General features: G+C 58.4%; 2 protein-coding genes across 2 annotated transcripts in view; both read left to right on the top strand.

The window, feature by feature from the left end:
• Positions 1-369: 369 nt before the first annotated feature.
• Positions 370-15,903, top strand: CAPN10 (calpain 10). The gene is made up of 12 exons (XM_058699115.1): positions 370-501; positions 2,740-2,871; positions 3,994-4,190; positions 4,981-5,198; positions 6,760-6,901; positions 7,596-7,762; positions 8,124-8,404; positions 8,864-9,066; positions 9,211-9,466; positions 10,782-10,981; positions 11,200-11,245; positions 11,517-15,903. Exons 1-12 carry the CDS (start codon positions 376-378, stop codon positions 11,544-11,546), a joined length of 1,998 nt encoding a protein of 665 aa, XP_058555098.1. The 5' UTR covers positions 370-375; the 3' UTR covers positions 11,547-15,903.
• The window catches only part of LOC131494664 (G-protein coupled receptor 35-like), an 18,055-nt gene continuing 13,845 nt past the window's right edge, over positions 13,449-17,658 (top strand). Inside the window, exon 1 of the mRNA XM_058699164.1 lies at positions 13,449-13,554. The gene's annotated coding sequence lies outside the window, so the exon portion shown is untranslated. The remainder of the gene's footprint in view (positions 13,555-17,658) is intronic.

The following is a 17,658-nucleotide window of genomic DNA, read 5'->3' as shown; positions in this document are numbered from 1 at the left end:
CTCGGCCCAAGAGGCCTCTCCGGTCCCTTAAGCCCCGAACGCCCTCGAGTCCAAGCGGCTCCGACGCCCCAGCCCGAGCTGCACCGGCCAGAGGACACGAAGCCCGTCAGCCTCCCGTGAGTCTCCGCCGGGCGAGTTCGCACACACCTCCCGGGGAAAGAAAAGTGCCGCAGGGCGATGGCACGGTCTCGCGAGAGCCGAGCTCGGGAGCCACGCCCCCGAGGGTGGGATACTGGGAATCCGTTTGGACTTCCGCCGCTCGAGTGCGATTGGGCCGCTGTGTCACGTGGCCCGGCGGTTACCGCGGCGACCGGACGGGCGCGCGCCGGGCCTCGCCCTCCTTCGGGCTGTCAATGGGAGCCCCGAGCGCCCAGGATGCGGGCGCCGGCCAGGGAGCTGTTCCGAGACGCCGACTTCCCCGCCTCGGACTCCTCACTGTTTTCCAGCTTCTCCACGCCGCTGGCCCAGTTCCGGGAGGACATCACGTGGAGGAGGCCCCAGGTGCGGCCCCCGGCGCGGCTCTCGAGCCGAGGGCCGGGCCCCGGGCGCTGCCTCCCGCGCGGTGCGCGGCGGGAGGGGTGGCCGCGTCTGCCGCGTCTGTCCCAGAAACGGGGGGGGGGGGGGGGCGGTCCGTCGGGAGGGAGCCCCTCGTAGCTCCGTGCCAGGTCCGTCCCGGGTGTGCGGGAGGACCAGCGCCTGGCCCGCGCCTGTGAGAACTTGGTTCCGGAGGAGGCTCGGGGCCCGGCGACAGGGCCCACAAACCCAGCCCCGCTTCTGCCCCGACGGGCGCCTGACCGCACTTAGCTTCTGGTGTGCACGGCCCTCCTGGCCGCCAGCGGGCCTGCCCCGTTACTTGTGTTTGCTGGTATCTGCTACGCCCGTGGTCTTCTGGAAGGGCCAGACTGAGCCTACGAAGCAAGGTTGTTTAGGGCTTCGTGCACCTGCATTTTCAGATGTAAACGCTTTAAGGTGGCAATTTGCGGGGATGCTCCGGCCCAGTGCTCTGTTGATAATCCTTAGAAACAGTGTATCTGCCCAGTAAGACTTCTCAGGTACGACCCTCCCCCGTCTGCACGGACACAGCCTGCATGGCCAGCAGCCCTCAAAGCCAGAGCAGCTTGGGTCTGGCGACTGAGGCATTTGGGCAACACGGAAAGTGCCCGTTTGGTGTGGAAGGACGGGAGGGCCAAAGCATGAAGAGCCTTACAGGCCATGCCAGTGGAATTCGGGTTAAAAATGGATTCTAGGCAACTTGGAAGGCCATTGGGGGTTTTAGCAGAGGGGCGATTTGAGTGGGTTTATGTTTGAAGAAGCTCACTTTTACTGCTGGCTGGGTGGGGGATTGACCCGCCAAGCAAGCAGGTGGCCATCTCAGTAGTGATGCTCCTGGTAGCATGGCCACCCCTAGGATGGCTTCAGAGTGGGTGGGTTTGAGAAGTACTTTGGAGGGGGATTAACAGGTTTTACTGACCAACTGGAAGTGGAGGGTGAGGATAAAGCCAAGCTCAGGAATGACTTCTAGACTTCGAGACTGAGCACCTGGGTGATGTGCTAGGCGACACGGGGAGGTGGGGGAGAGCTAGGGATGGAACTCTCGGGTTGGGTTTTGCTCTCTCAGGTGCAAACAGAGCTGTCAGAGGCAGGTGGGCATGAGAGTCGGCCACTCAGGAAGTTCTGGGCTAGAGGTTCCCTCTGGGAATGGGCACTGTCACAGGGCTCAGGGCCCTGAAGAGTGTCTCAGGAGAAAGTGGGGCTGGAGAAGAAGAGAGGGCTTGGAACTGAGCCCTGAGGGACCCTCACACTTCCGAGGGTGTCCAAGCAGGTGCCCTGGCAGGTAGCTGCGAGAAGCAGCAGGCAGTGAGGACAAAGGACGAGCGGGGACACATGGAACCCTGGGAGCCAAGAGGGGACTGTGGGGAAGTGCAGGGGCTCAGCCACTGTTCTGATGCCTGCAGGTGCCAGGAAAGATGAGAACAGAGAGATGCCTGCTGGATTTGACCACACAGAGGTGACCGGCTCAGAGGCTAGAGGGGCCTATGCTGAGGGAGGAGGAAGTAATGAGCAGCTGTTTCAAGAAGTCTGCCAGTGAAGGGAAGCCTCAAGGGGAGCTAATGCAGGGGGGATGGTCTGTTAGAGAGGATGGGGGTTCTCTCTCCGTCTTCTGCTGGTGGGATTCTGCCTCTAGGGGTGAAAGGGGGGGGGGTCATGGGAGGAACCCAGGCTCCGAAGACAAGAGGGGATCAGGTCAGGTTGCTTCTGATGAAGCTTCTGGCAAGGTCATCAGCTCAGAGGGGCGCAGGCAAGAGGGGGGCAGTGTAGAAGTGTAGAGAAGAGGGAATAAAGTAGTCTGGGGAGTGGGCAATTAAGCCTTGGAGAGAAGGGTTTCGGTTTCCAGCAGTATGGAGGACCCATTTGAGATCTGCCAGTGTGGACTTAAGTGAAACCATTTTCTAGGCCAACAGTTAGCTGTTTGGAGAAGGGGGACGTGGGATCCATCCCGAGCTGGGGTTTTGCCACTTAACAAAGGTAGACAGAGAAGAGGACCCTAAAACCTAAGCCAGATGGGATGATGTGAAGCCAGGAGGGCTGACAGATGGAGGCCGCGGAGGCCAGCTGCTTCCCCTTCCCTCTTGGGCAATGCGGATGACCAGAAAAGCTCCTCCCCAGCGCCTGTCGCCTAGATCCCGTGTTCTTCGTTTTAAAGACTAGCCTTCAGACGAGGTGTACTCTTTATTTCAGGAGCTCTGTGCCACACCCCGGCTGTTTGCAGATAACCCACAGGAAGGACAGGTGAAGCAAGGGCTGCTGGGAGACTGCTGGCTGCTGTGCGCCTGTGCTGCCCTGCAGAAGAGCCGGCGCCTCCTGGACCAGGTACCTGCGTCCGAGCGTGTTTCTCTTCTGCTCTGTCTTCCTGTCTGCTGCGCACAGGAAGGAAGCGGGAGGCAAGGCAGCCGAACCTCCTGTTCTACGGGGCTCTGCTGAGGTCGCCCAGCATGGCTGGTGGAAAGGGAGGGCTCTGCTCACAGGCCCCAGGGGCTCCAAGGCACAGACACCGTGTCCCCCTCTCACCAGGGCTCCCCGGTGCTTTCTGCCCTGCTCTGCCCTCCAACACCCTTGGAGGGATGCACAGATGAGCAGGCCAGCCCAGAGTAGGAATGCCCCGGGTTTGGAGTAAGTTTTTTAAACAAGCTTTGAATGTAAATTGGCAAAAGGTGATTGAAATGGTTTCCGAGGCTGGGCGGCTAGCACAGGTGTAGGAGGGCTGCTCAGAGTGCTCCCCCAGGAGCACCACAGCTCTTTGTTTGGCTCGTCGCTAGAATGTTACTGATTGATGCAGCAAGGCTGACGGTGGTGACCCATCCAGAGCTCCTCCTGGGTCCCCAGGCCTTGCTAAGCACACCACAGTTGCTGGCATTTGTTCTCCGGGCCTCTCTGGCTTTGACCCTGGTTCATAAGTGAGAGCGCGAAAACCACCGCTTTCGTGTTTGTAGCCACTGAGGGGCAGAGCCAGGACCAGACAAGTGTGTCCGGGGCAAAGCCCACACCTGTGGGGTCGCAACACCAGAGCCAGCAGTGGACGGGCTGGCCCGGATCCCGAGGCACCAGCCTCCAGCCGGGGGGTTGCTGTGCCCACGGTGACCTGCCGTCTGCCACCGGCTGTGTTGAAAATTGGGTCACTCGTGCCCGTAAAAGTCACGTTTGTTTTGGATTCAGGTCGAGTGATTATTTGGGACAATAGGACATAAAGGTTGGCTTTAAGCTTCTGGAGACACTCGGCTCCCTCAGTGTGGCCCCAAGATGCGTCCATTGAAAAGTCGGTTAGCTTTCCGTGTGCCGATTAGGTTTCCTGCAAGCGCTGCCGTCCGGGGAGGAGTAGGGGAGGGCCCTCGGCAGACCGGCAGGGTCCCCTGGAACGGCTCAGTGAAGGTGCTTGGAGGGCGCTGCGTGCGTTGCCTCTCACCGTCTCCTTTTGCCTTTCCCTGTGCACGGTAGGTCATTCCTCCGGGACAGCCGAGCTGGCTCGACCAAACGTACCGCGGCTCCTTTACCTGTCGAGTTTGGCAGTTTGGACGCTGGGTGGAGGTGACCATAGATGACCGTCTGCCTTGTCTTGCAGGGAGACTCTGCTTCTCCCGGTGCCAGAGAGAGGATGTGTTCTGGCTTCCCTTACTGGAGAAGGTCTATGCCAAGTACGCGTGCCGGAGGCTGGAGGGTCGGGGTGGGCGGGGAGCCACAGCGGCCTGAGTCCGCCCCCGGGAAGCACGTCCCCGCTCTCCCTGGGCTGCAGTGTCCTCCTCCGTTCCAGGGACCTGACAGCCAGGCCGGCGTGGGGACTGACTTGGCCAGAGACAGAAACTCTGAGACTCGGCCTGTGGTTTGCCCCATCCCCGGCCCGCTCCCCCTTTCTCCGCACTCATCTCAGAGTCGGGCATGAAGGCATCGCCTCCAGAGGGAGAGGGTGTGCGTTTCCCTCCCCTGGAAATGGTGGGAGGCGGGAGGCCACCCAGGTCGCAATGCTTGTTTAGCCTGGTGCTGCCTGAGACCACGACCCTCACCCGGGGTCTGAATCGAAGAAGCCTCCTCTTAGGATGCATATATCAGCTTGCCCAGAGAGGCTGCACCGATAGGCCTTAGCCCTAAGGGAGCGAGGAAGGCCCGCAGTGATATTGGTGCGAGCGAGTGCCTCCATCCCCTGGCCAGTGTGGGGTTTGATCTCGAGAGGCAAGGAGTGGGTGTTCACAGGCTTGCGCCCCGCACCGCCTCGTGCTGATGTCTGCCCTGGAGGCGGCAGGGCATTGCTGGGCCGCTGTGCGTTACAGCCTTTGAGGGTCAGGTGATGCCTGGACTTGATGAGAATGAGGCAGGAGTAAAGAGAAGCAATTGAAGTGGTGGGCGAGGTGATCTGGGGGTGTTGGGTGTGGGGATGGAAGGGGCAGGGTACCCGGGCCAGAGGCTCACTGGCTGCGGTTGTCTCCCTAGGGTCTATGGGTCCTATGAGCACCTGTGGGCCGGGCAGGTGGCGGATGCCCTGGTGGACCTCACTGGTGGCCTGGCAGAAAGGTGGAGCTTGAAGGACTTGGCAAGAACCGGCAGCCGACAGGACAGGCCTGGCGGCTCAGAGCACAGGACTTGTCGGCAGCTACTCAGCCTCAAGGACCGGTGCCTGATAAGCTGCTCGGTGCTCAGTTCCAGAGCAGGTGAGACGCAAGCGGGGGGGGGGGAGCAGCGCGAGAGGCCCGCACACACGTGCGTCTTCTTCTTGCGGCCCCGTCGGGGCCGAGTGGAAAGCAAGACGTTTGTCCTTGAAAGCTGGTGTCTGGTGTGTGACTGTCCCCACCACCCATCTTTCTCTGGAGGGAGGTGTCCCTTGCTCCCCGATTCACCGCTAGGGTGAGGCCGGAGCCCTGCGGGCGGCCGCCGTGTGGAGACTTCGTAGGAGATGGGTGGCGGCAGCATCTGGGGCCGGCCGGCGACCTGGCGGAGTCAGCACTGAGGCTTCCGCCTTGGTGGTCCTCGCACTCGTCAGAGAAAGTTTGTTGAAAGGAAAACAACACGCAAACAGAGCTCCTTTGACTTTTTCACGGACTTTAGTAGGTCTTTCCCACCAACACGTGTGTGTTTTGCATTTTGCACCTTATGCCATATTCTCAGGTGCCGTGTAAACTGTCAGTGTCAGTTTCGTTCGCAGATCTGCTGTGGTTTTCTTACTCTTTCCCTTAACCTCAGACCTTTAAGGTCTTTTCGGTTTCTCGCGTTATAGACGGCATTACTGAACATGTTCGTGTTTGAGAGCGTCCAGGATGAACTTCACTATGAAAGTCATAACGACTCCAGAATACGGACATTGAAATAAAGGGACACGTGTGGACAATTCAGTTGCCCGGCCTGTGCGTGAGGGCTGGGTCTGCCCCCATGTGTGGGAAATGAGGGAAGCCCGCAGAAGCCTGTGCGTGACACAGCATTAGAACCTTCCCTGAGTCTTGGCATCGGCTGCCCCCAGGGTGGGTGGGGTTAGTTCTTGGCGCTCCAGGCTTTGCAGAAGCCCCTAGGCAAAGAGGGGGCTGCGGGAGGTCATCGGGATCCCCCTGGAGCGTCTCAGGACTGAGGACTGAGGCAGACCCCGAGAGTGGTGGCTATAATGCCGTTGTAAATAAAGCTTTTCAAGACATTCCTGGGGTTTCTTCTCCTTTCTGGACTGCCACCCCCCTTCCCAGGTTGGAGTTCCTTCACTCTTCAGCCCCTCCTTTTGCACGTCTGTTTGTCCCAAGGGCTCTGGGCAAATGGGGTGGTTTCCTCTCTGGAGCCTCCGGTCTCCCCACCCCACACCACGTGTTTCCTCCAGCAGTACCAGCTGTGCGATGCCGCCCGAGCCAGCCTCGCCGGGAGGTTACAGACCTGCCGCTGACAGTGCTGGTGGCGGCACCAGGGGCCCTGTGCCCCTTGTCGGCCGGCTGGCCATCCTCTCTCGTCCGCCCAGGCAAGGACCGAGCCACCGAGAAGGGAATGAGCTGCCGGGCCTGTGGCCGCAGAGCCAGAGTCCAGACCCGGGTCCTTCGCCATGGCTCTGCCGTGGCGAAGGCCGCTCCTAAGCTCGCTTGTCCACAGGGCCGGGAAAGGAGCCCCACTGGTCCGTGGGGATCTGGGTGCTGGTGTGGCCACAGCAGGGTGGGCTGGAGCGGCCCGCGGGGAAGGAGACAGACCCGTGGGTCTGCTCGGTTTGGGGACTCCCTGCCCACATCCCAGCTGTGTCTCTCCCAGGTGCCAGGGAGTTGGGGGAGTTTCATGCCTTCATTGTGTCGGATCTGCGAGAGCTCCGGGGGCGGACTGGCCAGGCCATCCTGCTGCTGCGCATTCAGAACCCCTGGGGCCGGCGGTGCTGGCAGGGGCCCTGGAGAGAGGGGTGAGTATGGGTGAGGCCAGAACTATACTGCTGTCAGGCCGGGAGGGTGGGGCCCCGAGTGGCAACTCAGAGCTGTGTGTGTCACAACCGTGTGTGTCCCGGGCTCTGGTGCCGTGGCTCGTGGCAGACGATTCGTAGCTGGTCAGGACGGTGCATGGTTGGTCTCCAGGAAGGCCCTCCTGGCACCACCTCTGGTCCCCTGAGTCCTGTGCTCGGCCCCAGACAACCTTAGGAGGCCGGTGTCGTGCATGGTACCGGGACCAAGGCAACCCTAGACCCTGGGGTCCTGTCTTGAGGGTGCCCACGGAATGGTAGGTGCCCCATCAGGCTGCGGGTGACTGGGACATGTGAGTACTCAGCTTTCTGACCTTCACTGGTGCTGGGAACCTGGATTGAATGAGGGCGCTGGACCCGCTCCCCGTGGCCGGCCGTGACCGGTCAGCAGATCTGACGCTTGCCCCCGAGCCCAGGCTGGTGGCAGCTCCACCTGAGTCGATCAAACACATCTCTTGTTCACCTGCTCGAGGACACTGCTCTGGGGAGATGTGTCTAGAGACAGGGGCCCTCGGGGAAGGACAGAGGTGACTGCGGAAGGGCCAGCGTGGAGCTACCCGAGCTGGCAGGGCACAGGGCTCCTCGGTCAGTGTCGTCCACTCTCGGATGAGAGGCCCCTCTGAAGTGAAGTGTCTTCCAGGGGCGAAGGGTGGAGCCAGGTGGACCCGGCAGATGAGGCTACACTGCTGTCCCAGCTGCAGGAAGGGGAGTTCTGGGTGGAAGAGGAGGAGTTCCTCCAGGAGTTTGATGAGGTCACCGTGGGCTTCCCGATCACGGAGGCTGGCCACCTACAGAGCCTCTACTCAGGTAAGGGGAGGCCCGCACGCTGGGGGAAGCCTGTACCCTGGGGGAGGCCCGCACGCTCACCCTGGGGGAGGCCTGGGGGGTGGGGGCGTGCGGCAAGCCACATGGGCTCTGCCTTCGGAAGTCAGGGCTGAGCGGAGCCCGCGTCCCTCTGGGGGCCCCTGGGCACCAGCCTGGCTACAGGCCCCAATCTGCTTCCTTCAGTGCAGAGAGATGGTTCCACTTCCTCCCGTCCCTGGCAGCTCAAGGTGCTGGGAGACACGGGGTTCCCTCCTATAGGGTGCCGTGGCTGGTGTTGGTGAGAGTGGCAGGAAAGGTGGCATGGGAGCCCTTTCCTGGAGCTGATGCTTGGTTCTCCATCTAGAAAAGGAGCTGTGCCACACTCAGGAGCTACCCGGGGCCTGGGTCAAGGGGCAGTCTGCAGGAGGCTGTCGGAACAACAGCGGCTTTCCCAGCAACCCCAAATTCTGGCTGCGGGTCTCGGAACCAAGCGAGGTGTACGTTACCGTCCTGCAGAGACCCAGGGTGCGCACAGCAAACTGGGCAGGCCGGGCTCGGGCACCGTTGAGGGACGACCGTGCCTCATGGACCCCGGCCAGCCTCCTGGGCAAGGACTACCAGGCCGTGGGCCTGCATATCTGGAAGGTAATTCTACCTTGGTCCCGGCTCCCTGCTCAGGGCCTAGGGGCGCTAGGACAAGAGTGACACCGGTGACCGCCAGGAGCCTCAGGTGTCCCCCGCCTACCCCAGGGTCATACACCAGCTGGCGCTCCCACAGACCCAGCCCCGCCTAACCCAGCCGGCATCTGTCAGACAAAGGGAAACGAAAAGAAAAGCAGCCGGTGGTGGAACCGGCCCGAGGAACCAGGGCACAGCCCTGTCTCGATCCTCCTCTGTTCTCCCCAGAGCGGGAGGGCTTGGAGGCTCACATCCGGGACAGAGCCACTGACCCCTGGGGCCGAGTGAGAGCCCTGGGTTGCTGGGCTCTTTGAGCCGTCCCCTGCCGTGCTGGGGCGGGGCCCACGGGTCTGGGCGGTTTCTTTGTGCTGGGTGAAGGCGGCAGGCCGGTCTCGGGACGTTGGCACACGGGCCCCCTCTCTGCAGGTGGAGAAGCGGCGGGTCAGCCTGCCCAGGGTCCTGTCCACGCCCCCCGTGGCTGGCACTGTGTGCCACGCCTACGACCGGGAGGTCCACCTCCGCTGTGAACTCGGCCCCGGCTACTACCTGGCCGTCCCCAGCACCTTCCTGAAGGACGTGCCGGGGCAGTTTCTGCTCCGGGTCTTTTCCAGTGGGAGAGTCTCCCTCAGGTGAGAGGGGCAAGCGGGGTCTCTAGGCCGCGCTCCCTCGAGGGCCTCAGCGGAGGAAGGGGGAGCGGCCCGGGCAGCTTGCTGGCGGTCCGTGTGCGTCTGCGGCCCATGACAGCCGGGTCCTCCTGTGTCTCCCCCGGGCAGTGCCATCAAGCCGGCGACCACGAGCCCTGCCTCTGGGGAGGCCCTGCCCGCAGGGGAGTGGGAGACCGTGCAGCTGCGGGGCTCTTGGAGAGTCGGCCAGACGGCGGGGGGCAGCAGGAACTTCGCCTCCTACCCTACCAACCCTTGCTTCCCCCTCTCGGTCCCTGAGGGCGCAGGGCCCCGCTGCATCCGAATCACTCTGCGCCAACACTGCCGTGACAGCGAATGCCACCCCATCGGCTTCCACGTCTTCCAGGCAAGCCCTTCCTGTCCCCGGGGGTAGGCGGGCACAGGGCAGGCCTCGGAGGGGGGCTGGTCCACACAGGCGGCCAGGCCGGACAGAGAGGCCTGGACGCGGTCACGTGGGCACAGCCAGGCCGGCTGGTCCCGTACAAGATCCATTTCTGGGTTTCGTGAAGTCTGTAATTCACTGGGGCCATAGGTCAGCTTAGAACCCTGGCTCAGAACAAGCGTCACGAGGTCAGGTCTGCTCCCTAGAACCGTGCCTCCCACCCAGGAGACCCGACAGCGTGCCCCAGGAAAGGCGGTCCGCCAGGAGCCGCCCCGAAGCCATGACGCAGTTCATGGCACAGGTTCGCGGGGAAGAATGGGAAAGGGAGCCCACCCGCCCACAGAGCCGGCGTGAGGGCCTGGCAGACAGATGCCCCTGATCGCAGTTGCTTAGGTGATTCTCAGAGCAGAGAGCTGTCCCCCCGCAGGAGGAGGGGAAGCCGTGTTGAGGCCGGAGTAGGGCCAGCATGTCACAAACACCACCCCAAACCTCCCAAACCTCCCAAACCTCCCTCCACCTCAGTCTGCCCGCCCTGTGTTGTAATGCAGCCGGGACAAGCCCAGCAGACCTGTAGTTGGAGGAAGGGGGACAAGTGCGGTGCCGGAGGTCAGAGGTCGTAAGCCCAGACTCCACGGGGATGAAGTGGCTCCCAGCTCACATTTGTGCTCCTCCTGGGGGCCCCGCTTCATGCTGGGTGCCGAGGAGGACATGGGCCAGGAGGGCAGCCTAGAGCCGTGCCCTGGGCGCCGTTGTGGGGTGGGCATACAGAGCCCGGGGTGCAGATGATGTGAAGGAAGGGTGGGAATTTCTCTGGTTGAGCAGCTTCTGTATGCTTGGGAGGACACTGTGCTCCCCAAGAGCTGAGGGCTCATTCTGGAGCTTCGCTGCCCCCGGGCTGCCAGCTGGGGCACCCAGGAGCTTCGATACAAGTGCCAGTGCCAGGAGCCGGTCAGACGACCCTCAGGACAGAGGCCTGGGCAGTGGTGGTCGTGGCAGTCCCCCACGCCTGATGGGGCCGCCCGCCTGACAAGGGCGGTGGGGCCTCGGTGAGTGTGAGCCCAGCTTCTCCGGCTTGGTGGCCCTTCCTCCCTGGAAAAGGGAGTGTGATGTGGGAGACGTCACCGTGAGATCCGGGCAGACTGCACCGGGCGCCTCCCCACCCTGGACACCCCGGCCTCGGAAAGGGAGTGCGGTCCCGAGACTGGGAAGGACTTGGTGGCTGTGGCAGCCCAGCGGACAGCCCCACCTCCGACCCCGTCTGAGCCCACGCCTCCGCCAGGTTCCGGTGGATGGCGGGAGCCAGGGCGCGTCCCGCCTGCTGCTCCAGGACCCTCTGCTAAGCTGTGTGCCACACTGCTACGCCCAGGAAGTGAGCCGGCTCTGCCACCTGTCGGCGGGGACCTACAGGATTGTGCCCTCCACCTACCTGCCAGACACAGAAGGGGCCTTCACGGTGACCATCGCCACCAGAATAGACAGGTGGGGCTCCGGGGCCGGGGGTGGCCCTCGGTGTCTTAGTATTCACCTGCCTGTTCTCTCCCGCCTGCCCTGCTTGCCCCAGTGCTTGTCTGTCCCCGTAGAGCAGCAGCGGGCAGGGCGTGGGCCTTGGGACCCCTCCTTGCCTGGGAGTCTGTGGGGGGAGCGTGGCTGCTCTCGAGCTGGGGGCCAGGAGGCCGACCGTGTCTTCTCTCCCACAGGCGCTCCATTCACAGCCAGGAAAGGCTGGGGCAGCTTCTCCAGGAGGTACGTGTGGGGCCTAGGGCAGAGGGCCACCCCGTTACTCTGCCTTGGGGCCGCCTGGCGCCCTGGGGTCTGAATTATCCCAGCTTCCTCCCAGAGGCCAGGCTGCAGGCCAGGCTGTGCCCGGGGACACCGGCACACCGGTGTGTGAACGTGGGGGCCACCAGGCAGAGCCCCTCAGCAACCGAGAGCCCGGGGCTGCAGTCCCAGCCCCTGGCAGTGCTGCTCGGAGGAGGGCGGCCCTGCCCAGACCTCGCCGTCTCTCGTCCTGCAGGCCTCCTTCATGGCAGTTATGAAAACCTAACTGGGTGACCCCCGTGTCGGCTCCGGTGACTGGGGGGTGAGAGGCCCCCTCCCACGGTGCCACCAGCCTCCACGCTGTGGCTCACAGCCCCGAGTCGGACGGCTGCACGTGCCCGCGGGTCCCGCAGGGAGGTGGCCGTGGGGCGAAGCAGGTGCCTCGGAAAGGCAAAAACCGCTGCATCGGGCGTCCTTGTTCCATGGCGCTGAGGCCGGAGAGCCTCCCAGAGACCCTCGGCGGCATCTGTGTCCGGCTCCAGAGAGAGGCCTCACAGGGGACAAGAGCGTAGCAGGACAAATCTTGTTTAGAACCGGTTATTACGGCAGACGTTTTTAGGAAGAAACTTTATGAATAAACGTGAGTACTGAACGGTTTGCGGAGCCTCGTCTCGGGGAGCCGCAGGCCGAGTCCGCTCTCCCTGAGGACCAGGGGAAGGCCCGGGCCCTGCGCTCCCTCGGGGCCCTGCTGGCCTGTGAGACGGGCAGGCTGCTTGAGGACGCAGTGGGTGGTGGGAGCCTGGAGGGTCGTGGAGGGGCCGTGGGCGCCCGCCCCGTGACGGGAGCAGGAGGGAGCAGCCCAGGGCAGCACCTTGGTGCCGGTCACGTCGTCCGCCCTGTCCCTGCTGGGCCTTACCCCACCTGGGCGTCCGGAGGGACTCTCGGCCTCGGCCTTCCTTCCGTTTGGAGGTGCCAGATGCAGTCGTTTGCTCTTGACGTGGGAGGAGGCGTCCCCGGGGGCCCCGGGCCTCTGACCGGTTGGACGCAGTCAGCCCTGGTCTCGGCCGGGCCTCTCTCCCCACCCCCGCTGCTTCCCTGACTGGCCAGCGCCGTGGCGTCGCCGTCCTTACCTTCCAAAGGAGGGCTGGGGGCCGCGACACAGGCCCGAGGAAGACCTCGCTGCCCCACGCCCCTTCACGTGTGAGCAAGACCCCTCGCAGTGACCAGTTCTCTGGGGTCGAGTGGAGGACGGAGGAGGGGCTCCAGGATCTGGAGGTGCCGCGGATGGAGAGGCAGCCTGGCAGAGGCGGCCAGACACCAGCCGGGCTTCCAGGACGTGGCTGGGCCGGTGGGGCACGGGCCGTGGCCCCCGCGCCAGGGGAGGCTCGCGCCCTCCTGGCCGCCAGCCCCCTGGGCCTGCGCCAGCTTGTGGTTCCTTCGCATGGTTCCTTCGTGGGAGGCAGAGCTGAAGGAGACCTCACCCCCAGGGCATCCTCAACAGGCAGGCAGGCAGGCCCGGCTGTCCTGGGCATGGCCACCTCCCTCTGACCGAGTGAGCTCCAGAAGTAGCTTGTGTTCTCTGGGCTTCGATGTCCTTGCTGAACACGTGTCCGAGCCCTGGCCATACTCAGTGTGCCCCCATGTCTGCCCTGGAGTCCTTGGCCTGGAAGGGCCTGTGGGGTGGGCACCAGCGGGGCTCATTCTGCTGAGGACAAGAGTGACCGAAAGAGGGCTCTTGCCCGCTCCCACCCCACAGGAGGACCCGATGCACGGGCGACTTCCAGTCTCCGTCAGCCACCTGACGTTGGCCCCCCACCCAGCCCGGTGTGAGCTGGGGCTGCAGACCACAGACCCCACGGGTTCCAGGCCGGTGCGCTGCTGTCTGACCCGTCCTCTGTATTGACCTAAGCCCCGCCTCGGACCCGGCCTGTGGCCCCGGGGAGCTGGGCAGCAGCAACCAGCCACGCCCTGGAGGCCTGGTTCTTGGACCGGCCGGTGGGGGACTACTCGGGTGAAGGGCCTCCCTCCTGTGTCCGGGGGCCCTGGCAGACCCCTGACGGGCAGGTCTGGGTGTGTGCATGTGGGAACGCCACCTTTCCGGCCTTCCCAGCAGACTTTGCCCCACACCACCTGTTTGGTTTCTCGTTCCACTTCCTGCTTGGGGCAGGTGGACCGTGCCTTTTCTGTGGGAGCCATGTCCTACCCAGTCCTGGCCCTGGGTCTGCTCTCGTTGTCCTCACCTGCCCTCCTTCCCCTGGGCCTGGGTCAGCTTTGGGGGCTGCAGGGGTCCTGGGGTGAGTATCAAGATCCTGGTGTCCTCAGAGCGGTAGTCAGGGAGGGGGCCTGGCTGGGTCTGGGCTTCCGGGGCGAGAGGAAGGACAGAGCTGGGGTGAACGGGACAGGGCCAGCCAGACGGGGCCAAGGTTCTCAGATGCTCCAGCCTCTTTCCTCTCTGTCTCTCCGTTAATAATCATTTTTTTCTCACTCAGTGTCCCATGTCTGCATCATTTGGTTTTACTAGTTTTTTTTTTCTCCTGTAATATTTAATAGATATAAGCTAGATATGCTGCCTTTTGAAATGAATAGAAGAGTCATTTTTTCCTAGGGACACTTTGGGGGCTTTTTGGACCCCAACACAAGGCCTTGGACATGGCTGCTCCATCAAGGAGAGGGTCGTTGCTGGTTTTGAGGATGAACTTTAAGGGGCAGGCTGGGCCTTCCAGCACCCAGGAGTACTCAACTCAGCGGCTCTGGGGCCCCGTCCCTCCCCAGGGGACCTCAGATGCAGGGCTCTGGCTGGGACCCTCTGGCTATTCCTCTGGTTCCCAGCAAGCACAGGCTGTTTCTGCACAGACAGGGCAGTCTGGCCTGGGAGCCGGCTCACTCAGCGTCCTGGGGAACTCAGGCCACGGAGTTTTAGTCAGGACCATGCTTATGCTTGTTTCCCTAAAGCACCTCCCCTCCAGGGCTGGGGCTCAGGCCATACACATCCTCAGCTGCCTGTCCCTTCACAAATCACCCAAGAGGGGAGGCTGATGGATCAGGAAACGGCTTTGGCTTGGACTGGGCTGGCTGCTCTATCAGGGGCCAGTCCTAGTCCCTTGTGGGTTCCTGGTACCTGGGCAGGTGTGACGCTGGGGCACCATGACGTGTGTGTGTGTGTGTGTGTGTGCGCGCGATCTGACTGATGTGGTCTCATCCCTCATCCCCCAAGGCCTATTGAGAAGACCCACCAGCACCAACACATCCCTCTCCACTACCCTGATCCCCTGTCCCTTCATTCTGAAGTCCCTCTGTGAGTGTGTGTGGGGTGCTATGGATGGGGCTCAGATGCCCAGTACCCTGCCCTTGAGGACTGTCTGCACGCAGATTATCTGGACAGTACTGATGATGAGGGATAGATGATGCTTTGATGTGTAGGGGTGGCCCTTGATCAGCCTGGGGACAGCAGTGCAGGGCAAGCAGGGGCTGGCAGAGGAGTTGAGCAGCCTCAGGAAATGGAAAGAAGCTCTCTGTGCCTGCAGTGTGGCAAGTAGGCTCAGCAACTGTGGCAGGAGCTAAGGCTGGAAAAGTAGGTAAGGGTCTTGAGGTCCATTTAAGGAGCTTGGGTATTACACCTTGGGTGGTAAGGAGCCACTACACAGTTTTTAAGCAGGACCTGATAGGTGTATATGTGACTTCTCTCTCTGGTCGAAGTCTCTAGATGGGGAGGGGACCAAATAGAAGGCTGTTGCAGACATCAAGAGACAGATGATGGTGTCCTGGCCAAAAGGGAGGTAGGAGAGGCAGAGAGAAGAGGTCACCGTCGAGGTACATTTAGAAAGCAAAAGCAGCAGAACATGATGCTTGATGTTTAATTAGATTGATCATCTAGAGCAACGTGAAGAGAATTGATACCTTCAAATCCATGAACATGGTATACCTGCCCATTTTTTGAGGTCTTCCTTAATTTCTCTCAGCAATATTGTGTGTCCTGGAGCATAGATATTTTGCACTTACTCTTACCTACTTTGTTTTTCAACACTTGCAAATGATATTGTATGTTAGGTTTCATTTTTCTAATTTTTTTTTTTTGCTAGTATATAGGAATACATTTTTTTGTATATTATTTTGTGTCCTATAGCCTTGTTAATTCACTTATTCATAGTTTGGGGGTTGGGTTGTTGTTTTTTGTTTGGTTTTGGTTTTGATTTGTAAATCCCTTAGGATTTTCTACATACAGAATTACGTCCTATGTGAAAACAGAAAGTTCTGTTTCTTCCTTTCTTACCTGAATTCATTTTTTTTTTCTTGCTTTATTTCTGGAGGCTCGGACCTCCAATACCATTTTGAGTAAAAGTGATGAGAGCCACTTTCCTTGTTCCTGATCACAGTAGGAAAGCACTCAGTTTCACCATTAGACATGATTTTTTTTTTTTTTTTTTTTTGTAGATGCTCTTTATCAGACAGGGAATTTCCCCCTATTCCTAGTTTTTGAGAGTTTCTATCAGAAACAGATGTTGAATTTTATCAAGTGATTTTCTTTCATTATATAAATGCAAGGAAGATCGGAGGAGATGATTATATAAATGTTCCCCTTTATTAATGTAGTCAATTATATTGGTTGACATTGTAATGTTAAAACAAACCTTATATCCTCAGGATACTTGTGTGCAATGTATTATTTGTTTTATACATTGCTGGATTCAGTTAGTATATTTTAAAGAATTTTTATATCTGTGTTCATACATGATATTGTTCTGTATTTTTGTTTTCTTGTAATATCTTTGTTCAGGTTTAGAATGAGGGTAGAATGAAGTGTTCTCCTTTATGTTCTGAAAGTGCTAAGGATTGATATTATTTTATTCTTAAATGTTTGATAGAATTCACCAGTGACACCATCGGGGTTGGGGGTTTTCTTTGTGGGAAAGTTTTAGATTATGAATTCAACAACTTAAATATAGACTATTCAGATTTTCTATTTCTTGTACAAATTTCGACAAGCTGTGATTTTTAAGAAATTTGTGCATTTCAGAGCACCTGAGTGACTCAGTTGATTTCACCTCAGGTCATGATCTCACAGTGAGTGGGACTGAGCCCCACATCAGACTCTGCACTGACAGGAGGGAACCTGCTTAGGATTCTCTCTCTCTCCTCTCACTGCCCCTCTCCTGCTTTCTCTCTCTCTTAAAATAAATAAATAAACTTAAAAAAATAAATTTGTGCATTTGAACTGAGTTGTCAAATATATTTGCATGACATTATTAATGACGTTCTTTTATTACTCTTCTAATGTCTGTAGGATCTGAATTGATGCTTTCTCTTTCATTTCTGATATTAGTAATTTGTGGGGTGTTTTTTACCTTGATCAGTGTAGCCCTAGGTTTATCAACTTCATTGATCTTCTCAAGAAAACCAACTTGCAGTTTATTGATTTGATCTGTTATTTTTGTATTATATTAAATTTCTACTTTTTTAATTTCCTTTCTTCTACTTCATTTTAATTTGTTGTTTTTATCCTAGGTTCCCAAAGTGGAATCTTAGATCAATGATTTTAGGCCTTTTCTCTTTTCTAATATAAGCACTCAAAGCTACACATTTTCCTCTAAACATGGCCTTAGCTTTGTCTCATAAATATTGGTAAGTTGTGTCTTCATTGCCATTTAGTTCAAAATATTTCCTAGTTTCCCTTTGATTATTTATCTGGCCCTTGAGTTAATTATGTTGTTTAAGTTCCATATATTTGGGCATTCTTCAGACATCTTATATCTTTTTGTTATTTCCAATTGTGTCATATTCAGAGAACATACTCTTTATGATTTAATTCCTTTTAATTGAGACATATGTTGTGGCCTAGTGTTTGGCCTATTTTAGAGAATGTTCATATGTGCACGTGAGAAGATTACATACTCTTTTTGGGCACACCGTTCTCTAAGTATCAGCTTGGACAAGCTGATTGTTGTTCAAGTCAGCTATATCCTTATTTTCTCTCAGTTACTGAGAGAAGAGTGTCAGAATAACCCATTGCAGTTGTGGATTTTTCTATTTATCCTGCTAGTTCTGTTAATTTACTTCCCATATTTTGAACCTCCGAAATTAGGTAATACACATTTAGAACTGTTAGGCATGCTTGATGAGTTGACCCTCTTATTGGTATGAAATGTCCCTTTTAATCTCTGGTAATATTCCCAGTATTGAAATCAACTTTGATATTAATTTACTCATTCCAGCTTTCTTGAGATTAGCATTGGCGTTTTCTTTCTCCATTCTTTCATTTTACTTTTTTTTTTTTTTTTTTTTAACTTTTAACCTACCTTTCTATTTAAAGTGTGTGCTCTGGGCACCTGGGTGGCTCAGTCAGTTGAGTGTCTAACTCTTAATTTTGGCTTGGTTCTGATCTCACAGTTCGTGGCATCCAG

This window comes from Neofelis nebulosa, chromosome 2 (genome assembly GCF_028018385.1).
Source record: "Neofelis nebulosa isolate mNeoNeb1 chromosome 2, mNeoNeb1.pri, whole genome shotgun sequence".
NCBI classification, from domain to species: domain Eukaryota; kingdom Metazoa; phylum Chordata; class Mammalia; order Carnivora; family Felidae; genus Neofelis; species Neofelis nebulosa.
This window is presented reverse-complemented; position numbering and strand designations above follow the sequence as displayed.

Coding starts and splice junctions, on each gene's coding strand:
- CAPN10 (XM_058699115.1), top strand. CDS start 376: ATGCGGGCGCCGGCCAGGGAGCTGTTCCGAGACGCCGACTTCCCCGCC. Junction 8,405..8,863: donor TGGGCCTGCATATCTGGAAG/GTAATTCTACCT, acceptor CCCTCTCTGCAG/GTGGAGAAGCGGCGGGTCAG. Junction 9,467..10,781: donor TCGGCTTCCACGTCTTCCAG/GCAAGCCCTTCC, acceptor CGCCTCCGCCAG/GTTCCGGTGGATGGCGGGAG.